The sequence below is a fragment of the Trachemys scripta genome, chromosome 4 (assembly GCF_013100865.1).
Source record: "Trachemys scripta elegans isolate TJP31775 chromosome 4, CAS_Tse_1.0, whole genome shotgun sequence".
In the NCBI taxonomy this organism is placed as follows: domain Eukaryota; kingdom Metazoa; phylum Chordata; order Testudines; family Emydidae; genus Trachemys; species Trachemys scripta.
In genome coordinates this window covers 99564258-99591078 of record NC_048301.1, presented here as the reverse complement: position 1 = coordinate 99591078, position 26821 = coordinate 99564258, and the positions used below count along the sequence as shown (strand labels likewise).

Sequence of the window (26821 nt, the reverse complement as noted above, 5' to 3'; positions counted from 1 at the left end):
ATATCCTCCGGTGGTGGTTTTTTCCTTGATACTCCTTTGTGTAGATTTCACAATCTCTTAATTAGTATCTGGCTCACTATAAAAATAGGCATACACTGTGAGAGACACAGACAAGCATCTGTTATCTCCTGCCTGAAACAAACCTGTCCAAGACATGTCATCACCTGGTTATCTGCCTAAAGAACATAATTTTCAGTACAGACAAAGCTCCTTAATATTATCTGAACATGCATTTTGCAGTGATTATGATGACCCGTGGACTTCTGACTCTCGGTAGATACTTCATATGTCACCCTTCAGTGAACTATTACGAGTATATCTGACCCACCAGATCCCTATAAAACCCAGTACACCCCCTGTGCCCTCTGCCAGTTGGCACAAGGGCTCCGTGGGTCACAGGCTCTTGTGCTCTTCTCCATCAGCCTTTTTCACAAATAATAAGCACTTCATAAAGTTTTTGTTCTTTAGGGGTTAATGATACCATTAAACCAGAGGATGTTGTCAAATCCTCTCCCCAAAATATCTTGTGAGAATGAGTTTGTGGCAGTTCCTAGATGCTGAAAAGACACTCAAGACCTCTTTAAATAGAAAGACAAAGACACTTTTTGGGTGTGTTTAGAGAAAGCAAAAAGAGCAGAAGCAAGCCACCTTAGATCTGGTTGGTGACTTTGTTCTGCATTGCATCCCTGAAATGAATGAGTTCACAATTCTTTAGAGTTTCCTCCAGTGTTGTTCACAGATGCATCTTGAATAAAGAGCTGAGAGAATATTGTCACCTTACATGGGGCCTTGGAGCTGCCTACTATTACCTTTCCTTGTTGTATCTGTAATTTCCAGATATTCAGTTCTTAGTTTCTAAGGGAGTTCTTAGTTTCTAAGGGTATGTCTACACTACCCGCCAGATCGGAAGGTAGCGATCGATCTATTGGGGATCGATTTATCGTGTGTCGCGTAGACTCGATAAATCTATCCCTGATCGCTCTCCCGTCGACTACTGAACTCCAGCTCGGTGAGAGGCGGAAGCAAAGTCGACGGGGGAGCCGCGGCCGTCGGTCCCACGGCGCGAAGACGCAAAGTAAGTAATTTTAATTTGATCTAAGATATGTCGACTTCAGCTACGCTATTCTTGTAGCTGAAGTTGCGTATCTTAGATCAATTCCTTTCCCCCCCCCCCCCCCCCCGTGTAGACCAGGCCTAAGACCAGAAGGTACAACTGTAATGATCTAGTCTTGTGCATAACACAGGCTATAAAACTTCCCTGAAATAATTCCTGTTTCAACTAAAATTCAGTAGTGCCTGAATGCCACCTTTTTATTAGTTAGATAGAACTTACGGCTTGTGAGATTCCATATTGGTGGGGCCTTGGGGTGCAGAAAAAAACCTATTGTGTAATATCCCTGCTTCTCTGGTTCATAAATTCAGAATCTCCCATACATTTTTGTTCCTATTCCCACATGTTGGAGAGGGTTTTCAATAATGTTAACTGAGTTTATGGAGGGGTAATTTGTGGTTTCTTCAGTAGGTTGTATTCCTTCATATTTCTTTACAAGCTCCAAGTGAACAATGGAAGCTAGAGGGATAGATGAGGTGATGTTAAAGAGCTTTAAAATTATTTCTGTTGCATCAATAAAAGCTTGAATAGCACACTGGTAGTCCTGAATTAATTTTAGTTGTGGAAATAGTTAAGAACAGAAGAGCTATTAAGTAATTACTGGTCCTAATTTTCTGTAACTATTGTAAACCATACTCTTGACCTTTAGTTATATTTTGAACTTACAATTTAAAAGCAAGAACCCTAGGTAATAGCTTCATTCTAGTTAACCATTTATGGCACCCTCCTTTTTTTCCTGATTGAAATCTAAAATTCCCTTTGTGAAGGTAGCTGTTGGTATGCTTTTTTAGCAACCGAATTGCGGTATAGGCTGTCGTGATTTTGTGCAGAACAGTCAGATTCAACTGCTTCGTCTGTAACACTAAGAAATACATCAAAGTGGCAGTTTTTCACTTTTCTAACACCAGAAAACGTGAGCGTTTACTGCATAGTCCATTGCATGTGTCTGTACTGAAAAATCTTAAAGAAAAATTGACTTATAGAGAATCTCCTACTGAGACTTGAAACTGTTTCCACAAAAAGCAATTTGCTCTTACCTCTAGTTTTGTCTAATATAGTATTAATAAGGGCTTCCTTCTTCTCAACTCACCTTTCTCATTCTGCTTTATTTTACACGGAAGTTATCCAGTAGCTTGTTGCCTTGGAACGTATTTATCATAAATACATCACTGTACTTCTCTGTAAGATAGAGATAAGGGGTTGCAATGAAAGAAAACCTTAAACAACCTGAATAGCGAGTAAAAAAGGAATAAATAAAAGAAATGGGTTGCTTAAGTTACCTGTTAGTTTTTTCTTTAATTTGAAAGTCTCTCTAAGCTACTTTTTCTCAGTGGAGGGTTGTAACCTCTTTGCATTCATTTTCCTATTGCCTTGTGCATTAAAGAAGTCTTAAGGTGTGAAGTGAGGAATTATTTTATCCCTTTTCAACGATCTCCTGGAGCATAGAACATTGACTATTCAACACTGAGACATTAACAAAGATGGTGAAGTTTTTTTGTAATGAAGCCAAAGAAAATCTAAGGGCACGTCTGCGCTATAGTGTCACAGCTACAGGGCTGCAGCTATATTGCTATAGTGTAAATGCTTCCTATGTCAACAAAAGTGTCCCCCTCCCCCCCTCCCCATCAGTGTAGGTAATCCACCTCTTTAAGAGGTGGTAACTAGGTTGACAGAAGAGTTCTTCTGTCGACCTCGCTGCACCTACAGTGAAGGTTAAGTCAATCTAACTACGTTGCACAAGGTGCAGAAATTTTCACAGCCCTGAATGATGTAGCTAGCTGACCTAAGTTTTAGATGTAGACCAGGCCTGAGACTTCAATCTCTTCCAGGTACAGTTCTGAGTTGGAGATTACCTCCCCCAAGCCCACACTGCCTTTCTCCGAAACATTCAGCAAACATAGTGCTGAGAATGATTGATTGTTTATACAGTATATTTCCTTCACCTCCAAAATGTTTTCCTTGCTCTGTAGCTCAACAGTGGTGATTTCTTTAAGTTTTCCTTACCTGAGAGAAGAGTGAGGAGAATTTTATTTCAGGATTAATGCCTCCTATACTGGATCTGCTTTTGTAAAAATTCCTTAGCTACCGCTTTAACATTGACTTATGTTCTCTGCTTCAAAGATGCTGCTACCGTGTACTATTGTATGCCTTCGTACTTCTGCTGTATGATGGATCACATTCTTTTACTATAAACGTCAGTTTTGACATCACACCATGCTTCAGATTCCTACAGGGATTCTGTAAACTTAAATGTGAAGGGAGAGCAAGAGAGAGAGAGAAGACTTTGGTTACTTATTTCAGAGTACTTCAAAAGTTTTTTTCTTACTTAATTGGCCTCTCAGAGTTGGTAAGACAACTCCCACCTGTTCATGCTCTCTGTATGTGTGTGTATATATATCTCCTCAATATATGTTTCACTCTATATGCATCTGAAGAAATGGGCTGTAGTCCACGAAAGCTTATGCTCTAATAAATTTTAGTCTCTAAGGTGCCACAAGTACTCCTGTTCTTTTTTTGGTTACGTAATTAACTAATCTGAGGAGATCCATTTTGCCCAACCACGTATCCTGTTTGCTTTCAAGTTCTCAAAATAATTCAGTTCAGAAACTTGTGAACCAGGCTTGCTATATGTTGATAGTGCTATGATGCATCTTTTCAGGGAATTAGCAGCTCCTATTTTAAATTTTACTGCTAAAAAGAGTGCCCCTTAAGTAAGGGAAAGTAAGGCCATGCCTAGATTAGGGAAATGTACACTATTTATTAAACTATATTGATATAGCTATACATGTGCAAACTTCCATAATCTAGACAGAACAGTTTGGAGACATCCCAATTTACAGGTAAGCTAACCTAGTATTTGCATGTGCTTTTATTTCTTTGAGCTCAGTACTGAACAATATGGTATTTAATATGCTGACTTGAATTGTAAATTCTTGTGAGCTTCCACTCAAATGTCAAGCCTTTGTTTCGGAATTTGACAGGCATCTAGTGGTGTAATGTTAACTACAAACTCTGATAGTTTTTGAGCTGTGTATGGGGGGGGGGGGAGGCTGCCTCCTGAAAGAGGGAAGAAAATCCTCTAAATATTAATCTTTTCTGTCTTGACTCTGATTTGACTCATTTTTCTTTTTCTATTTAGCTCACTAGAATATTTCCTCTTTTGCCCTGCTTTATGGATATAAATTGTAATACTTGCTTTAAATTATGCTATATGTTGGAGGTGTTCATTTTTATATTTGTATTTGACTAAATGACAAGCCAATAATTTAATTGGATTTATTCACATAGTAAAGTTGCATCTAAAAATGTGTGGGTTGTGGGTTTTTTAATCTTTCCCCTTTTTTTCTTTTCTCTTAGAACTTATTTCCCAGTATGTAATCCAGCTAGGCTTTTCTCACTGTCATAGTCCTAAAATTGAATACCCACTTCTGAAAACTTGCCTGGCTTTTGCAAAGTACAAAGCTGAGACAGTTTTGGTACTATCATATTTTTATGGCCTTGCATGAATTTTTGTGGTATGGAAACTATAGATGTGGCAGACTTGATTATATAGGTGATGTTTCTGTCAAATGCTCTAAATATCTTGACATCCATCACAGTGCTCAAAACCAGTAACATTTTAATGTATGCAAAGTAAAAATACCAAATCCTTCTATTCTTGCAGACTTTTGATTATAATTATGTTGCGACTTTCTGTTTTGAAACTAGAGACAAATCTGTTACTTTGTTTGAAATTCTTACCACCATTTCATTGACCAGCTCTAGCAACTCCAGGATTCTGGTCAGGGACTCAAAATTTGGGAAGGGGGCTGCATTTGTGTCAGATGTACCTTTTGCTGTCTCCTTAAAAGTCCACCAAAATTTGACAGTTATGACTCTCTGAAAATTTTGTTTGCATGTTTCAAAGTTTATAAACCTCTGAAAATGACCCTCTCAAATGAAAAAGTGCAGGCAACCACAACTATAAGTGGAGCATGCAGGAATGCTGATAAATAATTCTGCTAAGTACTGTATTATAAAATGGAGTTAGTGGTAGCTGGTTAATATGTTAACGGTCTCTTTTATGGGTGTATGTAAATCTTGCATAGGTCACTCATTTTTACCATTGTAGTGAAATCCAAAATGGACATACCATTACACAGCTTGATGTAGTTGCAGCTTCTGAGGGACATAGCCAAGTACAGGGTAATAATCTGATCTGAAGTCTTTTGGCAGATCAACAAGGAAATGAACACAGTACACTCTTCATGTATTTTGAATCTGGCAGTCTGTTTCCATATTGCCCCTCTCTTTTTAACCTCCTTAAATGAATATCCTTTTTTTACACTGCTCATAATTGATTATATAAGATCTTAATTATTTGGATGTGCCAATATGATTTTTCTGTATGTTCATGAGGCACAGGTGGTGACATGGCTTGATGCTTTGTCCATGGGTGGGAACACTGCTAATATCCAGAACAGAAGGATGAGAGGTGATGGAGCTAGAAACTTGTGGTTATGGGAGATGTATATTGTAAAGCTTTGGAAATGTCCGTTGAGCAATGTACATACAACTTAAACATAATTTGTCATTCCAAGTTTAGTAAGTTGTTTTCTCTGCCCTGAAGAGAGTGCATTATTTTAGGTTGTGAAATCTAGACGCTGCCCAATAGTTCAGGAATGGAAGGGTGATGAGATTTGGTGGAGGAGGAAGAAAGAAGGGATGGTTTATTGTTGGATAAATGGAAATTTTTATTCCAGACCCCAAGTGCCTTAAATTCCATTGCCTTTCGATAGACTTGTCTCCTAAGTGATGTAGGTGCTTTAGAATATTTCTCCCTAAGGAGGAGAGAACAAAGGTGCTTATTTGGAGATGGCTTGAATTGTATAGAGTAGCATGACAAAAGGAACAAAGTGAAAATGGGAGGAAAAACTAAAGTAATGTGAAAGGATTGGGAAGAAATGAAGATGATAGGAGGCAAAACTACGGGGACCTTAAAGTAGAGAGGAATGAATTTGAATTTGATTACTTCCTTAAATTTAAGGAATTAAAAAAGGGATATATGCATGTGGAAGGGAATTCAATAGTTTTATTGTACTTGTTAGGAGGCAATTCCACTTAGAATTACTTTATTGCCCCTGTTCAGAATGTGGAGGTGACAGAACTGTGGTGGATATATTTCAATGGATAGTTGATATCTACAGTGAAAAGTGATCAAATTACAATGCATATACTGATCTCTGGGTAGTTAAAACCATTTTCTTGTATGTTTCTGATTTCCTTACTCTTATGATAAGCATCAGACAATTGTAGCAGTAGTTGCAAATTAAATATATCTGACTTTCTCTAGGGACCATGATAACATTGCTTTTATACATTTGAACAGTGGGAAGTACTGTAAACTGAGGAAGTGGCTGTGATTGCATAGCAACATTGAGTCTGCCTTGAATTAGAGCTTCAGAAGAATGGGAAGAATGGCTTTACTGTTACTACTGCAAAGGAAAATTATATTCTTTAGGGATTGGTGTGAATGTGGGATGACAATTGGACTAGAGTATACAACACTCGAAACAGTTAGAAACCAGAATTTCACTTGCAGTTTAAATGTTATAATTGGTTGGTAAGATGCTAAGTCAAAACAATTTTAATGGCTGTATTTTAGTAGCTGTCCTTCTATGGTACAATCCTTTGTTTTTGCAGATTCTGTGATCTTTGTTAGCTACTGATACTTGTAATTATAGTGCTTAATATGTCTTCTCTTCTCCTCCTTTTAGTATTCCTTATAACCACATCCGATGGCTGGGCTTACTTCTGTCAGTAACACACACACAAAACTGGCTCATTCCTCTCTTGAATTGTCTAGCAAGGGAAATGGGCTTAGCCCCATAGCACTTACTTCAAACCCTTCCCCCTAAGCAGATTTCAGAGCTTAGGTTTCAACCCCAGTGGGAACATTGACAACTGCTTTGGTTTAGCCCCATATAGTCCAGGTCAATTGACAGTCTCGCACTGCAGGTTTTTTGCAATGTAGATGTTGCAGTTTCTGTGGTGATATGGAGAAAGTTAGAGGGTTGTCTAAAACAATGATTGTTGAGGCTTTTGGATGGTTCACATTTTAACTACAACATTCTTATGTTGATGTATAAGTGAAATAGTTGTAGCTTTCATGCTGACAAAGCCGTGTTTGGAGGGTGTACTTTTAGATTTAATTTTGTTTGAATTATGGGGTTAAAAGGAAAGGATGCTGCCTGTGGTGGCTGTGAATCCAGAAGTAAACAAAGGATTATTCCCTATTGTTCTAAATGACTATTTTGTGTGATCTACAGGTTCATTCAGCTTCTAGGCAGCAAGTAAAAGCTAACATGTAGGCTGTGAAGTGCTTAAAGAATTTACTTTTCACTTAAACAATAGAATTGATTTGCATACTCAAATAGGTGCTTGTCCATTGATGCACAAACAGCCAATTAACTTTTTAAATTCCAAAAATGGTGCAGAGTTTATTTTTAAACTTCAACAATGGTGGTGTAGGACTGGCATAGCAAAACTATAAAAGCACTGATGTGTTGTCTGAAGGGGCAATGAAACGGTCTAAAATACTTGTATAATTTTGGAATATTTCTCTAGAAAACCAGCTAAAACTCATGTGATTTGACCGAGATAAGAGTAATAGTGTAAATGCTAATTCCTCCAGTGAATATTTAATTAGTTATAAACGTCCTCCCCAAAACAATGGGGGCTAATATGTATTATCACATTCATGACAACATGTATCCATGATTCATAACAAATGTTCCCTCTGATATGCTGTTTGCCCATGTCCATATCAAGCCATTACCAGAGATTGCCAAATGATACTTAACCTTTTTAGATGTATTGGCTAGTCTAATTTGGATGAAATACTTCTTCTGAGTTTATATCATTTTTGTGTGCAGAAAATAACTCTGCAGAAAACAGTTTGATAGACTACAAATACTTTAATGCAGTAAGTTAACAGTGTATTGTATGTATGTTTTTCTGCAGTCCTACTTTGTCACGGATTATGATCCGACAATTGAAGACTCTTACACCAAACAGTGTGTGATAGATGAGAAAGCAGCACGGTTGGACAGTAAGTAGTTTTTTTAAAGCATAATTAAATATTTATATTTAAATGGTCTGTAACTGTTATTTATTTGAACTTGAATTTTAAGAGGGTGGTACTGGATCAAATTGTATTGTGCTATGTATTTTGATTTATGCTTTCATGATTACCTGATTTAAAACTTATACTCTAGTCTTAATTGCATATTCATTGACTATCAAAGAGCTAATCAAACTTAAAACTTTCTTTAAATTGACACTAAGCCTAAATGCCTAATGTAAATAATGTGTCTGCAACTAAATAAATAGCTTCTGTTTTTAGAGATTCTGAGCACCTGCAGCTTCTATTCTCTAGAGAGATCCTCTGCATTAGGAGCCTTATTTTTGGGCCTTATTTTCTGAGTACAAGACTACCAGAACTTCCTTAACTCTTATGAGCAGTGGTTCTGGGATACAATTTAATAGCTGTCATGTTTGCCACCCGTGCAGAGTATAAATGCTGCCCTCCAAATATTCCAGTGAGATCCCTCTTGTTAACAATCAATGTAAGACTCCCATCTAGGTATGCACAATAGCTATTATTGTCTGGCATGAACTGGTGAAAGGGAGACCATTGTTTCTTCAGGTTTGGTTCATGCCAGACTTAATGTTTATGACTGGATCACTGCCCTGAAGAGTCAAAAAACCTTGAGTTAGGAGTCTCACCAGCATCTTGCTAAACTTCAGGAGTAAGAATCTTGCAATATATCTTCATTGGAAGAAAAACTACAGATAAGTCATTTTCCATATGCTGGGGAAGGTCATAGTTTATAAAATAACATCCCTTTTAAAAAAGAAGCTGCTGTGCTCCAACTATTTCAGGAGGAAAAGTTTGGCAAACTTGGAGCATGAAGTATAGTAATTTAGTTTTTCTACTTCTGTTCAGTTCTGGATACAGCAGGACAAGAAGAATTTGGAGCTATGCGAGAACAGTATATGAGGACTGGGGAGGGCTTTCTCCTTGTCTTCTCAGTCACTGATAGAGGAAGGTAAGCCTGGAAATCAACTATGAAAGCATGTGCCGGTACTCCGTTTGCTAAGTCAGTTTCTACTAGAATAACCACATGGTCCTTGTTGCAGAGACAAACTGTGATGCCATTGCTTCCTGGTCTTAAGTGGCTAATTAATATTGAGCTGAGGGGTGAAGACATTGTCTACTTCCCTCAAATTGTGGTAAAGAGGGAGTTGGGGGTAATACAGCTAGACAAAATTCAACTGTTAATTGTCTACATCAATAGTTCTCAACCTTTCCAGACTACTGTATCCCTTTCAGTAGGCTGATTTGTCTAGTGTACCCCAAATTTCACCTTACTTAAAATTACTTGCTTATGAAAACAGACATAAAAATACAAGTGTCACAGCTGACATGTTACTGAAAAATTGCTTACTTTCTCATTTTTACCATATGATTATAAAATAAATCATGGCCCCCAGGTTGAGAAACATTGATATAGAGCAGTATGAACAAGTCACTGTGTGAAATTTCAGTTTGTACTGACTTTTAGTGCTTTTCACATAACCTCTTGTAAAATTTGGCAAATATGTAGATGAGTTGATGTGCCCCCTGGAAGACCTCTGTGTACCTTCAGAGTTGCATGTACCCTTGGTTAAGAACCACTGGTCTACATTTTATTTCAGTTTCATTAAAGCACCTACCCAATGCTATAAGTGATTTTAAACTATAAATAGGAAAACAAGAGCGGGGGCAGGGGGAAGGGGACCCAAATACCTCCCCCAACTATTAACTTGAACTTTTAAAGTTGGCTCGGTATGTCATGCCAGGTTTATTGAGCAGTTCTTGATAAGGGCATGTGACATCTGTGCCTTCATTGATTGCACTGGTAGCTTTTTGTTTTGGTCAGCCCTTTCTCCTTCCCTTTTCCCTAAGGCAGCTCTATTCTCTTTGCTTCACTCCTCGGCCTCTCTGGGCACTCTGCACTCTGTCTGCTCAGCGTTGATGTGCTTGGTGCTACTAGACTTGCTGCTGTCCTTTTCTGGTGGGCAGCAAACCTGACCATTAATTTACTTGGATAGCGCTTCCACTTTTCTTCTGTTTCTGGGCAATAGGGTTATCCCCAGCTGGATGGGTTTTTATAATTAAAAGCAAAGGTTTAAAACACTAGAAAAAGCTGTAGAGGCTTTGTTGGGAAGACCAATTGGCTTTCTTGGATGCAATCTGAAATTTTGGCCTCCATAGTCGTGTATGGAATGGATACAGTGTATTTTTGGCTAGTAATTTCAAACCTGGGTGCCTAGAATTAAGAGCCTAAATCATATTTGATTTTTTTAATTGTCCTATATGCTTTGAGTATAAGAATAAAATCGGTATCCTTCCTAGCCATATGGAAACTAGCAAAAGGCTCTTGCTGCCTAAACACAACTTTCTATTGTCTTAAGTGAAGTGCCTTTCCAACTTATGTATACACATAGCTGATATTAATGTTGAGTTGCCATTCAATGAAGAAAACAGACACATGTAAAGTTGCATGTACCCTATCTTTAGGCTAAGCAGGGAATACTCCGTTGCAACTCTCTAAAAGACCAGAATAGGTCCTATAGATTACACAGTACTGATTTGTGTTAAGAATCATTTTAACTGGATGAACTAGCTCAGTGGTTCCCTAATCATGGAGCCATTGTGACCCAGGATGAAACAATATTTTATTTTAGGACTTACAACCCTGTCTCTTTATCCATAAACAAGGAGGGTGGTTGTAATCCCACTCCCATTTTTCATGCCCCCGTAGATCAAGAACCCGTGAACAAGTACATGCAAATCTTCCTTCCCCCTTTTTTTTTTCCAGTTTTGAAGAAATCTACAAGTTTCAAAGGCAGATACTTAGAGTGAAAGACCGTGATGAATTTCCTATGATTCTAGTTGGTAACAAAGCAGATCTGGATCATCAAAGACAGGTAAAATCTTGGCATTTTGTATATCAAGAATCCTAATTCTTTATGGTTTTTGTAGAAATTGTTGTCAAGAAGATTAACTTCAAATTTTAAAATTAGTAATTGGAGCAGATGACTTTTTCACAAAATATTTGTAATTAATCACAATGGAAGAGAAATACAGGAAATTCGATAACTGCTATAGTTGAGAGGTTCTTAACGTTTCTCTTTAGGGAGAACTCTTTCTGGATCAAAATATTTTTAAAATGTTGATACAGCAGCTTCTTTTATTGAATCTTGGAAGTGAGGCTGAAGCTAAATTTATTGAGACATCTAAGGCATGAGTATGTCTAATTCTCCTACTCTTAAAATTTTCCGTAATATATCATCAAATTGGCTTGTGCCAAGCAGAAAATTCTATCACTAAAAGGTGTGGTGGTTACTCTAATAGTTTTACTCAGTGCATTTCTTATTGTAAAAGCAACAGTAATTTTGTGTATAACTGAGTTATACACATATAAAGCAGATTATGCAGCCAATGGTATCCTTTAAAGTCTGCAGGTACGCAGAATTAATGTAGCCCATATTAAATAGATTGAAAACTGTTAAATTGTGGAAACGTCATTATAAATGGGAGCAGTTCTCAGATGTTCTCTATTGGGGTCATGGGGATATCTATTCTTGTCCCAGTGCTATTCAATATTTTACTATTGGTGTGGAAGAATATATAAAATCATTGCTGGTAAAATTTGCAGGTGACTCCAAAAATAATGGAAAGGTAAATAACAGGGACAGGCTAACTGTATATATACCAAACTGTATCACTTGATAAGAGGTTTATTGGGACAGCCAAATGCAGTGTCATACATTTAGGACCAAAGAATGACCATAATACAATATGGGGAACAATATCTTGGACTGTAGTGACACTGAAAAGGACTTAAGGTATTGGTAGATAATCAGTTGAACATAAACTCCCTATGCAGTTCTTTAGGGGTGAGAGTGAATGCAATCCTTGGATATATAAGCAGAGAAATATCCAGTACGAGTCAGGGGAGGAGGTGGTATTTTTGTATATGTATTAGCAAGACCATTTCTAGAATATTATGTTTGGCTCTGGTGTTTTAAAAAGGATGTAGAAAAACTGGAAAGGACTCAAGAATGTCTTTGCGTTTGGAAACCATGCCTTAAAGTGAGAGACTGAAGAAGTTCAATCTACTTAGTTTATCAAAGAGAAGTTTAGGAGGTGACTTGATCAGTGTCTATAAGCACCTATGTGGGGAAAGGATTTCTAATAGGAGACAGCTCTTCAATCTAGCAGAAAAATGTACCAGAATTTTCCACAGTTTGAAGCTGAAGCAAGACAAATTCAGGCTAGAAATGAGGTGCAACTTGTAGCAAAAAATTTAAAAAGCTACATCATAGTACCTTCTGGCTATAAAAATCTATGAAACTAAACTTCTCTATCACTTTGTGGGCTTTAAAGGTTTGAAACCACTTCCATAAACCTTCAAAATGTCGCTTTTAACTTTTGTTTTGGTGGCAGAGAATTCCTAATTTCTCATGTCTATAAGCACTTTATACTATTTTATATTTGGAGTTTTAGTTACAGCTGAACACTGTGGTTCACATAAAATGGTTAACAATGTTGATTAAGAGTAATACGGTTGGTATCTGAGGCAGTATCTATTTAGATGAAAGGGCACTTCACGCACCACAGACCTACTATTTCATGTTCTGTACACTCAGGCAGACATCAGTGCCTCAGCTGTTCTGTTTACATTTCCAAAGTAGTCTTTGCCATCATAATAACTTTCTGATGGTTCACATAAAATGAACCCTTGTCAGTGGCAAAGGTCCACACTAGTATGGACCTTTGCCACTGACAGCATTATGTATTTGATATCTTTATTCATTTTAGCCTTAGTATCTTTGGCTTTTGGCTTACACAATCAGGCTTTGCTTTGGTACTACCAATATTTCAAGGTCTTAAAATAAGAAGCTCATTAGCTTTGGTTGTGCTTATTTTTCCTGCATCTTCATACAGTGGGTACTATTGAAATGCTATGCAGAGACAGAGTTCTGAGAATCCAATTAATCAATGACAATTCTGTAAGAAATAACACAATTAAACTGTTTAGCTGCTGCTCCATAATCCATTGCTGAAATCAAAACCACGGTGTGTTTTTATTTTAATTGATGGAGAGGGTACGAGGGAAGACCAGCCTTGTAACATATTGACCTGTTGCAAAAGACTTTATAGGCAGTGCTAATGCAGTTAAACACCTGTGTGCACTTGCTGCAGGTCCATAGGGTGGTGTGATTCACAAATATAATGTCCACATTGGCTGCATGATGTAGGGGAAAAAAATACTATGAGTTACAAAGGGATATACAAACATTAAACCATAAAATGCCCCTGTGAGGTAAGTAATGAGTTTTCAGCAGTATTACTGGATCCTTGTATAGTTTTGGGGGTTCCAAGACAGCCTTATATATGCTTAATTACATTCCTCGCTCTCTTGTCATTATTTCTAGGCATTTGGATTTAAGAGGATAGTGTTAGTATTGGCTAAAAAACCAAGTCCTCAGACTGCTACTTCAGCCAGTCACAGCTTGGTAAAAAGGACCTCCAGTTTGGCACAAAAGACTTGGTGAACACTGTATCCTCAAAAAGAACAGGAGTACTTGTGGCACCTTAGAGACTAACAAATTTATTTGAGCATAAACTTTCGTGAGTTACAGCCTACTTCATCAGATGCATGGAATGGAACATATTGTTCACTTGTACATCTACCAATGTGATGTATGCCATCATGTGCCAGCAATGCCCCTCTGCCATGTACGTTGGCCAAACCGGACAGTCTCTACGCAAAAGAATAAATAGACACAAATCTGACATCAGGAATCATAACATTCAAAAACCAGTAGGCGAACACTTCAACCTCTCTGGTCACTCAGTAACAGACTTAAAGGTGGCAATCTTGCACCAGAAAAGCTTCAAAAACAGACTCCAATGAGAAACTGCTGAACTTGAATTAATATGCAAACTAGATACCATCAATTTAGGCTTGAATAGAGACTGGGGAATGGCTGAGCCATTACACACACTGTATCGAATTTCCCCATGTTAAGTATCCTCACACCTTCTTGTTTACTATATGTTACATTCTATGCATCAGCTGAAGTGGGCTGTAGCTCACAAAAGGTTTTGCTCAAATAAATTTGTTAGTCTCTAAGATGCCACAAGTACTCCTGGTCTTTTTGCAGATACAGACTAACATGACTGCTACTCTGAAACCTGTATCCTCAGCTGCTTGATTTTTATAAATGCATGCTGTATAGTAGTTTCTCATAAAGCATTGTTTCAGTATAACTTAAATAACATTGATTCCCTTTAAAAAGGAGGAGAGTTGAACAAGGCACTAGATGTTTCAGCAGCTTTTTCCAGTAACATGACAAGGGCAGCTTTATCAGCTAATCCCAAACTAAATGGGGTTAGGTCTTCATTGGCCCCTGGGTGGGAGGCTTTCAAGGAAGATCCAAGGTGCTGCACGGAAGTGGCTTGTGGTTTAGTAGGTGGTAGTTTTCCTCTGAGTCAGTACTTAACTAGTGCCCTAGCACAGCACTGTGTTGCCAGAGGTGTTATCTTTGGAGTGAGATTTAAAACAGAAGTCCTTGTGATTCAGTTTAGGTAACAGAATTCTGCCTGCCTAAATTCCCATTTTCTATTGTAAACTTTTGTGTACCATTCTCATTTGTTAAACTTCTGCCACATTCCACCAAAAGATGGCTGCCCTTTATTAGGGGACAAAGTGATTGCAGTTAGGGAAGAACATGCACTTATGTGGGAGTTTTGACTTCTGTGGATTAATTAGCTTGCAATGCAGTCCTTTTAGATTTGTTTTTAGCTGATTTAGCAAAATAGCAGAACTCCATTCTTTTCATATATATTTCTTTTAAAGCTTATGTAGCATTAGATATATTGGGAATTCTGTATGAACTTTAGCCCTGATACTGCAGGGGTGGCCAACCTGAGCCTGAGAAGGAGCCAGAATTTACTAATGTGCCTTGCCAAAGAGCCACAATAATATTTCAGCCGCCCCCCCTCCCCCCTTTCCTGGTTATCAGCTCCTCCCTCCCCTGCTCCCAGGGCCTCTGGCAGCACCATTGATCAGCGCCTCCCCGCATCTCCTCATAAGCTGTTTCATGGTGTGCAGGAGGCTCTGGGGGGGATGGGAGAGGGAGGAGCAAGGGCATGGCAGGCTTGGGAAGGGGTGGAGTGGAGGCAGGGCCTGTAGCAGAGCCAGGAGTTGAGCAGTGAGCATCCCTCTGCACGTTGGAAAGTCGGTGTCTATACAAGGAGCCGCATATTAACTTCTGAAGAGCCGCATGTGGCTCCGGAGCCACAGGTTGGCCACCCCTGTGATACTGCTTTGTAAGGAAGGGAAGATTATTCCTGTTTTGTTTTGTATTTTTAAGATGAAGAAACGTAAGCAGGTGTTACATGACTTGCCCAAGAGCACACCGAGTCAATGGAGGACTAAAATTTGGGTTGTGTACAAAGCTCAGAAGCAGAAACTCCCATCAGGCCATGCAGTAATGTTTGAATACTATAGGACCAAACGTGGCTTGTATTTGTCATTTTCTGTTTGGATATTGAGCTCTGAAAGAGAACATACGCCAGATACAATTAATTAATAATAAATTATTGTAAAAACAGATTTTTACCTCTAATGGGCTAATCCAGAGCTAATGGTGTACAAACAGTCCCCAGGGATCATGACATTTGAAAGATTGGCTAAAGCTCCAGGACAAGGTCTGCAGATGATGGCTCTGCTCCTCAGGCATGATGGAGCTGGCCACAGCAAGGGTAAAATTCTTTTGCACTGGAGATGGAGCTTTCTTCTTGCTGGTCTAAGACAGTGAATGAATTCCCACAGGAACTCAGTGCCCCAGACCACCTCATCTGCTCAGTGCCCCAGACCACCTCATCTGCTGCTCCAAATAAAATGAACTACTCTGGCCTTGCTTTTGCTAAAAAATACTTACTACAGTGCATGTAGAACTTACAAAACTATTTGAAAATTTTTAACATTGAAGCAACTTGACAGTGCTCTTTTAAAATTAGTCTAGAAGCAAAGCACTACAAGGATTATTTGGGGATTAAGCAATTACTGTACATTCATCTGCTGTTGCAAAATATATTAAGTACAATAAATACTCTAGTATTGCTTTATCAGACTTAAACATGCAATTTTTTATAGATTTTTAAAGTAAAAGCCGCTTATTGTGGAAGCTTAGATCTATACTTTTGGTGATGCATTCATACTACTGATTGCGTCTCTTATCCTTGTACAGTCTCACTGAAGTACAAGATGTTCCAGTGTTTTTGTGCAAATTGTAGCCTTTTAATTTAATTTAATTAAATATGCAGGATATTTCTAATAAAATTTCATTTTGTATCCCCTAGGGCAAAATTAGTCACCATCTTCTTGGTGTACTTTTCTTTTTTCCTTAAGACTTTACATTTCTTAATTTTCTACATGCTTTTCTGCCCTGTCTTTCATAATTATTTCAGGTACTTTCACCCCATCAATTCACTCACTAGTTTTATTGCGGATTTAAATTTTAACATCTGAATTCCCAGGATTATTAGCCATTTGAGTTACAATGGAGGAAAATAGAGTATTGTAGGTATATCTGCAAAAGCTCAGGATGAGAGCCTCCCCATGTTTCATCCTTTTTATATTCAAGGGGTATAAAGGGCTGAGGAGTGTTATAAAAAGTACTTAATAGCCCAGATTCGAGCCTATGAGAGGATTCCACTGGTACAGGCATTTTAGAAGATTCCATAAGGCTGCCTCCCAAGGATGCCCCTTCGCAAGCCCTAGGATAGGGGGGCATGTTGGCTGGGGCCGCGTGAACGCTGGGTGCAGCAGGCAGCGCTGTGAAGATTTTAGTCAGGGCTGCAGCCCATAGGATAGAACACTGAAACTGCCATAACTTAGGCAGGCCCCTAGGGCTTTTTAAGTTATACTAGGACACAGGAGCAGCCCAGGATCTGTATGGTGCACAGGTGGCTTGGAGCCACCATAGCCCCTTCTTTCTCCTGTGCTGAAAGTTCTGTGCTCTGCCTTTTAGCGCCACAGCACAGAATCTCATTTGAAATGTTTGAACAGTTTAGTCCTATTTATTTTTTAAGCACCTTTTGTCTGGTAACTGAAGCATTATCACTTTATTCCTTTTTACCTGTTACTTCTGCCATCCAGGTGCTCAGCAGCAGATATATGTATTGTGTACCCCAATCACAAGGATGCAAACTCCCCAAATCACAACAAACATCTTCATAACATTCCCTTCAGGTAAAAAAACTGAGTAAATAGCTAAACCTTGTAATGTGCCTTGAAGGTTGTTGGTACCTAAGTCTGTCGGAGCTGCAGTGACAGAGAACTGAAAGATTCCCTGTGCAACAGACTGACAATATTCTGTAGTACCCTGAACAAACTTTATGAAATGAAGATAAATTCTTCTTCGAGTGATTGTTCACGTCCATTACACATTAGGTGTACGCGCGCCGCGTGCACGGACGTCGGAAACTTTTTCCCTTAGCGGCTCCCGTCGGGCCGGCGGGCCCCCCCCCTTCCCGCCAGAGCGGCGCCCCGCTCCAGGGTATATATATCCCTGCCGACCCGACCACTCCAGTTCCTTCTTACCGTCCGTGGCGGCGTTGGAACAACTCTGTCTCTCGTCTGAGAGTGTCCTTTAGCAATAGTCAATTAGAGTTCTAACGGTTATCAGTTAGTTGTTGTAGTGTTTAGTCAGTAGTTAACAGCTCATTAGAGTACTTAAAGTTCCTGCTGGGGTTGTTTGTTCAGCCCCGGCACCTGCCCCGGGCGGTGGGGTATGCCACACGCCCAAGGCTTCAAGGCTTGTGCCACGTGCCGTAGGCCCATGCCATTGAGCGACCCCCACGCTTCGTGTCTTCGTTGCCTGGGGGAGGCTCACCAGAAAGAGCGCTGCAAGATCTGTAAGGCTTTTAAGCCCAGAACTAAAAAAGAGAGGGACTTCCGCCTTAAGCAGCTGCTCATGGAGACGGCGTTACAGCCCTCCACTTCGACGGCACCGTCTGCCTCCGTGCGGAGTGCCCCTGCCTCGGTGCGAGAACCGGCGCCGGTGGGTCATCCGAAGACCGCGGCACCTACCCAGCGGGGAAATACACGACGCCGATCGTCTTCGCCGGCGAAAGTGAAGGGCCAACCTAAGGCCCGAGGTCACTCCCCGCACAAGAGGGCGGCACCGGTAAAGACCTCGAGTGCCCCTAAGGCCGATACGGCCCCAACACGGACCCCGGTAGTGGCTCCGGCGCCGAAGGGCCCGTCGAGCCCCAGGATGGGCGCGTTGAGCGAGGAGGAAGGCCTGGAGGAGCTAGTGGAACAGCCCTCCACTCCGGACACGTTTGAGGCAGCTAAGGACCTCATTGCCTTGTCCGTCGAGGCCCCGGCACGCGCTCAAGGCGCCCCGCCTATGCTGCCGCGCAGAGGCAAGCCGGCGATGGTGCGCCCATCACGGTCGCCGTCCCGGCACCGTTCCAGGGACCGGTCCCGGTCGAGCTCCGCCTCGGTGAACTCCCGGTTGCCCTCGGCGCAGGAAGCACTGCAGCAGTCGGGCTTCAGCAAACGGTCGGCACCAACTCAGCAACCAAGCACGAGTCGGCACCGCGAAGCATCGCCGGTTCGTTACCCGAGGCCGACCAGCCGTAGCCGTTCCCGGTCCCGAGATCACCGGTACCGTTCCAGGTCCAGGTCGGCAAGGCACCGTTCCAGATCCTGGTCGCGGAGGCGCTACTCCCCAAGACCAGACCGGCACCATCCGACGGCGCCACCGTGGCCTTCCAGATCACTGTCAGTGGTCTCGGGGACTGACTCAGACCGATACGGCGGGTATGCCCATAGGTCACAGGACAGCAGGGACTACGGTCAGTCCCAATGGGGCCAGCCGAGCCAATGGCCATTCTGGACACCCTGGGCCTACCACCAACAAGGGCCCCCATCGAGAGCCTCGAGATCCAGGCCATCCCGTTACCGATCCCGCTCCCCGCGGCACCGCCCGCAATCGTATAGGGAGGCAACGGTCTCTAGACCACCGGAGCGGGAAGGAGTGGACTCGGCACCGAGTACGGTACCGTCCCAATCCCACGCTGCGGGTCAGGCCGCAGAGGAACAATTGGCTGACGCAGGTTTACAGGACAATGAGGATGGGCAGAAGGCCCCGACCTCTTCCTCCTCGCCAGATGAGGTGGTAGCGGGCACACTGGTGTCCGGCCCTCCCCCGATTGACCACCGGGCACACCAAGACCTGCTTCGCCGGGTAGCCCTCAATCTGGGCTTGCAAGCGGAGGAGACTGTAGAGCAGGATGACCCCATGGTCGATATCCTGAGCCCAGAGGGCCCCTCCAGAGTCGCACTCCCCATTATACGGACAGTACAGTCCAACTATAAGACGGTGTGGCAAACACCGGCCTCCAGTGCTCCAACTGCAAAGGGAGTGGAGAGGAAATACTTCGCCCCATCTAGAGGGTTTGACTTCCTCTTTCTGCATCCATCCCCCTGTTCTTTGGTGGTCTCGGCGGTCAATGAAAAGGAGCGGCATGGCCAGCAAGCTCCTGCCCCCAAGGGCAAGGAAGCCAAGAGATTGGACTTGTTCGGGAGAAAAGTCTATTCTTTGGGGGGCCTTCAACTGAGGATCGCCAATCAGCAGGCGATTCTAAACAGGGACAATTTTAACTCTTGGGCATCAGTCGCCAAGTTTAAGGACTCCCTCCCATCTGACGCGCATCAGGAGTTCAAGGCCCTGGTGGATGAGGGAATGGCAGTGGCTGAGACCTCTTTACAGGCCGCGCTAGACTCAGCAGACGCTGCGGCTAGAACAATTGCGTCGGGAGTCGTGATGAGACGTTCGGGGTGGTTGCAGGCTTCAGGTCTCCCGCCGGAGGTGCAGACCACGCTGCAGGACCTCCCGTTTGAAGGTTCGGACTTGTTTTCCGACCAGACGGATGCCAGGCTACATAGCCTTAAGGACTCCCGAGCGACCCTTAAGTCGTTGGGTATGCACACCCCGGTAACGCAGCGTAAGCCCTTTAAACCCCAGCCGCCGCAAAGGCAATACCATCCTCGACCCCGACACGAACCGTACCGCCGTCGAGGCAGGGATAACAGGCGGAGACGTAACAATACGCCTAACCAGGGCCAGAGTCACGGCCAGGGCAAGCCACAGCCAGGAAATAAGCCAGGCTTTTGAAGTTACGCCCGAGGACAGCGTACCATATCCCATTCCGGATCCTCCTCTGTCTTTCAAAGACCGCCTGTCCCATTTCTACCGGGCATGGTCGCGCATAACATCGGACCAATGGGTCCTGCGCACAGTGAAGGCGGGCTATACCCTCCAGTTTTCCTCGCCCCCTCCCTGCCATCCCCCTTCCCCGTCCCTCTTCAGGGACCCTTCTCACGAGCAACTTCTCAAGCAGGAGGTTCAGTCCCTTCTCGCTGCTGGAGCAGTAGAAGAGGTTCCAATAGACCTGAGGGGAAAAGGATTCTACTCCAGATACTTCCTGATCCCCAAGGCAAAAGGAGGCCTCCATCCTATTTTGGACCTGCGCGATCTAAACAAGTTTCTGATCAAAGCTCGCTTCCGTATGGTCTCCCTGGGAACTATTATTCCATCCCTGGATCCGGGGGATTGGTATGCTGCCCTCGATATGAAAGACGCCTACTTTCACATCTCAATCAATCCGGCCCACAGACGTTTTCTGCGCTTCGTTGTCGACCAGCGCCACTTCCAGTTTACGGTCCTGCCCTTCAGCCTGGCGTCAGCACCACGAGTGTTCACAAAGTGCATGTCCGTGGTAGCAGCCTTCCTTCGAAAGAAGGATGCGCGTATTTCCGTACCTGGACGATTGGCTACTCGCGGGCAGGTCGGAGGCCGAGGTCCGGTCTCACGTGACGCTGGCCCTGCAGACGTTCGACAAGCTCGGCCTCCGGGTCAATGTGCCCAAGTCCACGTTAGTACCCACACAGAGGCTGGACTTCATAGGTGCAACCCTGGACTCGGTAACCGCACAAGCGAGCCTACCAGAGGCACGGTTCAGGTCAATTCACAGAGCCGTAAGCACAGTCCTAATGTTCCCCACGACAACGGCAAGGTGTTGCATGCAGATTCTGGGGCATATGGCAGCTTGCACACACGTGGTCAGACATGCCCGCCTGAGGCTTCGGCCCCTACAGTTGTGGTTCGCCCATACGCACCGCCCCAACAGAGACCCATTGGATCAGGTAGTCACGATCCCAAACCAGGTGCTCGGCTCGCTACGCTGGTGGCTAGATCACCAACAGGTATGCGAAGGGATCCCCTTCGATGCCCCACAGCCCACTCTGACGTTGGTAACAGACGCATCGGACTTGGGTTGGGGGGCACACCTGGGAGAACTGCGGACCCAAGGGCTGTGGTCCAGAGAAGACAGGCTACTTCACATCAATCTGAAGGAGCTAAGAGCAGTTCGCCTCGCCTGTCAGACCTTCCGCGCCACCTTAAAAGGTCACAGCGTGGCAGTCCTGACGGACAACACTACCGCCATGTTCTATATAAACAAGCAGGGCGGGTCATGGTCTTCTCCCCTCTGTCGCGAGGCACTCCAATTATGGAACTTCTGTATAGCCCATGCGATACACCTCATCGCGACGTATCTTCCGGGGATTCAAAACGGCTTAGCAGACCGCCTCAGCCGATCCTACCGAATGCACGAATGGACGTTGAAGCGAGACGTCCTGCATTCGATCTTCCGGAGGTGGGGCTTTCCCCGGGTGGATCTATTCGCCACCAGGGACAACAGCCAATGCCCTCAGTTCTGCTCGTTCCAGAACCTCAGCCGGGGGTCATTAGCAGACGCTTTCATGATTCCATGGGGAGGGAGCCTGGGATATGCCTTCCCTCCATTCCCACTCATACACAAGGTTCTCCTCAAAATCCGCAGGGACAGGGCGACGATCATACTTATCGCCCCGGCCTGGCCACGCCAGCATTGGTTCACGTCCCTGCTGGAGCTGTCAATAGCCGATCCAATCACCCTCCCCCTCCATCGCGACCTAGTCACGCAAGACAAAGGTCGCCTACTCCACCCGAACCTGTCTTCGCTACATCTCACGGCATGGCATCTCTCTGGCTGAATGATGCAGAGCACAGGTGCTCTCACCAAGTCCAGCAAATCCTCCTTAATAGTCGGAAGCCCTCGACAAGAGCGACCTACCCGGCAAAGTGGAAAAGGTTCTCCCACTGGTGTGAGCCTCAACGCATACAGCCTTTACAAGCCTCGGTTCCGTCGATCCTGGACTACCTTCTGCACCTAAAGAATCAAGGGCTTGCGCCTGCCTCTATTAGGGTTCACTTAGCTGCAATCTCGGCCTTCCATCCGGGAGAGTTGGGAGTGTCAGTGTTCTCCAACCCCACAGTGGCCCGATTTCTCAAGGGGCTGGAAAGGGTGTTTCCCTACTCGCGCCCGCCTGTCCCGACGTGGAGTCTGAACCTAGTCTTAACAAGACTCATGAGTTTCCCCCTTTGAGCCCCTAGCCACTTGCTCCCTTACGCACCTCTCGTGGAAGGTGGCGTTTCTCGTGGCCATCACTTCGGCCAGAAGGGTATCGGAATTGAGAGCCCTCTCTTCGGAACCACCCTATACAGTGTTCCATAAGGATAAGGTGCAACTGAGGCCGCACCCCAAATTCCTCCCAAAGGTGGTAACACAGTTTCACATGGGGCAGGACATTTGCCTACCGGTGTTTTTTCCTAAACCCCATACGGACCCTCACCACCGCAGCCTACGTACCCTGGATGTCCGCAGGGCGTTGGCTTTTTACCTGGAACGGACCAGGCCGTTCCGCAGATCGCCCCAGCTGTTTGTTGCTATTGCGGAACGTATGAAAGGCTTGCCTATCTCGTCACAGCGCTTATCGGCATGGATTGTGCATTGTATACGCACTTGTTATGAGCTCGCCAATGTTCCGGCCCCGGAGATCCGGGCCCACTCGACTAGAGCCCAAGCGTCCTCAACGGCCTTCTTGGCGCAAGTCCCTATCCAGGAGATCTGTAAGGCAGCCACCTGGTCGTCGGTGCACACGTTCACAGCCCACTACGCGATCCATCATCAGACCAGAGAGGACGCGATGGGCGGTCGGGCCGTGCTACAGTCAGTTGTATCTTGACTCCTACCCACCTCCAATGGTAAGCTTGGGAATCCCCTAATGTGTAATGGACGTGAACAATCACTCGAAGAAGAAAGAACGGTTACTTACCTTCTGTAACTGTTGTTCTTCGAGATGTGTTGTTCACGTCCATTACACTTCCCACCCTCCTTCCCCTCTGTCGGAGTCTCCGGCAAGAAGGAACCGGAGTGGTCAGGTCGGCAGGGATATATATACCCTGGAGCGGGGCGCCGCTCTGGCGGGAAGGGGGGGGGGGCCCGCCGGCCCGACGGGAGCCGCTAAGGGAAAAAGTTTCCGACGTCCGTGCACGCGGCGCGCGTACACCTAATGTGTAATGGACGTGAACAACACATCTTGAAGAACAACCGTTACAGAAGGTAAGTAACCGTTCTTTTTATTGAATTAGGGTTAATATCTCTGGGGTACATTACATTAAAAATGCAATTGTGTTTATGTTGTGGCATTGTATGTACCCTTTCTAGTAGGGAGGGGGGTGCTAGTGAGCTTGTTCTATTGTCAGCCTTTGAAGCCACCCTTCTGGGGAGATATGCATATACTAGTTCAGACTGGATTCTCTCGGGACTACTATGATAAAGACTTAAACTTTGTCTATACTGCACTTTTGTCAACACCCCTCCCACACGACAAAAGTTTTAACAACAAAAAGCACCAGTGTGGATAGAGCTTAATTGGCGGGAGCCCCTCTCCTGTCGACTAACTTACTGCTCCTCGTTGGGGGTGGTTTTATTTTAGTCACCAGGAGAGTTCTCTCCCGGCAAGAGAGAGCAGCTACACTGCTTACCTTACAATGGTGCGGTAAGGTGCACAGTGTAGACATAGCCTCAGATGAAAGCCTGTGTTTTATACTAAAAAGAACAGGCGTACTTGTGGATCTCTTGTGTGGACTGGTCCAGGGTGGGGTGGAAATTGTTGAAATCATGGTGGAATTCCTCAATGGCTTCTTTTCCATAGTCCACACAAGAGATCCACTTCCTGGACACTATACTGCTAATAAGCGATGGTCTCATAAACACCACCCTAAACTGGAAACCTACTGACCGCAATACTTACCTACATGCCTCCAGCTTTCATCCAGACCACACCACACGATCCATTGTCTACAGCCAAGCTCTACAATACAATCGCGTTTGCTTCAACCCCTCAGGGACAAACACCTACAAGATCTCTATCAAGCAGTCTTACAACTACAATACCCACCTGCTGAAGTGAAGAAACAGTTTGACAGAACCAGAAGAGTACCCAGAAGTCACCTACTACAGGACAGGCCCAACAAAGAAAGTAACAGAACGTCACTAGCCGTCACCTTCAGCCCCCAACTAAAACCTCTCCAGTGCATCATTAAGGATCTACAACCTATCCTGAAAGACTATCATCACTCTCAGATCTTGGGAGACAGGCCAATCCTTGCTTACAGACAGCCCCAACCTCAAACAAATACTCACCAGCAATCACACAACAAAAACACTAACCCAGCAACAAAGCCTGTTGCCAACTCTCTGCCCATATATCTATTCAGGGGACACCATCATAGGACCTAATCATATCAGCCACACTATCAGAGGCTTGTTCACCTGCACATCTACCAATGTGATATATGCCATCATGTGCCAGCAATGCCCCTCTGCCATGTACATTGGCCAAACTGGACAGTCTCTATGTAAAAGAATAAATGGACACAAATCAGATGTCAAGAATTATAACATTCAAAAACCAGTTGGCGAACACTTCAATCTCCCTGGTCACTCTATTACAGACCTAAAAGTCGCAATATTACAACAAAAAAACTTCAAAACCAGACTCCAACTAGAGACTGCTGAATTGGAATTAATTTGCAAACTGGACACCATTAAATTAGGCTTGAATAAAGACTGGGAGTGGATGGGTCATTACACAAAGCAAAACTATTTCCCTATGTTTATTTTTTCCCCCCTACTGCTCCTCACATCTTCTTGTTAACTGCTGGAAATGGGCCATTTTGATTACCACTACAGTTTTTCTCTCCTGCTGGTAATAGCTCACCTTAACAGATCACTCGTTGTAGTGTGTATGGTAACAACCATTGTTTCATGGGGTGTGTGTGTGTTCGTTCCTACTGTATTTTCCACTGTATGCATCCGATGAAGTGGGTTTTAGCCCACGAAAGCTTATGCTCAAATAAATTTTAGTCTCTAAGGTGCCACAAGTACTCCTGTTCTTTTTGCTGATGCAGAGTAATACGGCTGCTACTCTGAAACCTGTGTTTTATACTGACTCAGGGCCTTCTTCCTGATCCAGCAAATGGCCAGGACCCCGGTATATGGAGGGCCCCAATCCTTATGCAAGGATTGGAAGGACTGGGCCTACTGAAGCCTCATAAGACTGTGAAACTTTGTTCTGAGTTGAAACTTTGATCTTGTAACCTACCCCCCCCCAAAATCCACCTAGGGTGGGGTGATGCATAGTAGCTTAGTGTGCATGTATGTTCTTTTATTGTTTTTAGTATGTCTTCTCTGTTATGCTTTTTACCTTAAGAGTAAAGTAGGTGTGCTTAGAAAGAACTGTGTGGTAACTTGTGTCTACAGCAATCACTCTGTTATCAGTCTCTGAAAAGAAAGCAAGCAGATCGGTTTAGGGCGGCAGAGTCTTTGCTGGGAAATGCACAGTGAGAGCAGGGAACTGTGCAGCCTGGGCATCGCCCTCGTCTGAAGGGAGTGAGATGCAGGTCTCCACCCAAAAGGCAACAGCTGAGGAGCTGGAAGCCTGAGTGTGTGGGGGCCCTTGCTGGACCAAAGGGGGGAAAATACAGATGTAGTTGCCGTGAACTGTGGCACCCTGTCTTTCTAGTTTAGAGTGCCCTACCTTTTTAGATGTACAGATCTGGGAATTGCTGACAAAAGCATACCAGCTGATCTCTGTTGTGGAGCTGCTACAGACAGCTTGGACCAATCTTGTAAGGCAGCAGATCAAGGTTAGCACTTTGAGTTACACCAACTAAGCAGGAAACCAGTGAATTCTTCAGAGTCCCCTGAGGCACCCATTGGAAGTGGTTTTTGCTATTAAATATATTTTATCAATTGTTTGGAAGAAAATATAAAGTCACTGATTTTAAAAAGAGAAAATGTGAGGAGGACCAAAACTGGTAGAGTGGTAAAAAATTTGGTCAATTATACAGAGTGGTCTAGGTTGCTTGGTAAACTGCGCTTATTTGAAACTTTTTTTAAACCATGCATTTGGCTGTATTTATATTTAGTAACAAAGAATGTAGGCCACATTTACAGGATGGGGTGACTCTGGAAAGGACTTGGAGGTCATGGTGAATTACCCACTAAACATGAGCTCCCAATGTGGTGATGTGACAAGGAGTGCTAACATGACCATTCGGTGTATAAATGGGCCTATTGAGTAGAAGTAGGGAGGTTGTGCCATATCCAGAGGTAATAGCAAGACTTGCTAAGGTAGTGTTCAG

General features: G+C 43.6%; 1 protein-coding gene across 1 annotated transcript in view; it reads left to right on the top strand.

Annotated features, from left to right (window-relative positions):
• Positions 1–26821, top strand: part of RRAS2 (RAS related 2) — an 87172-nt gene that overhangs the window by 48426 nt on the left and 11925 nt on the right. Inside the window, exons 2-4 of the mRNA XM_034770110.1 lie at positions 8114–8201; positions 9099–9201; positions 11017–11125. Of these exons, the coding sequence (XP_034626001.1) occupies positions 8114–8201; positions 9099–9201; positions 11017–11125 (300 nt within the window). The remainder of the gene's footprint in view (positions 1–8113; positions 8202–9098; positions 9202–11016; positions 11126–26821) is intronic.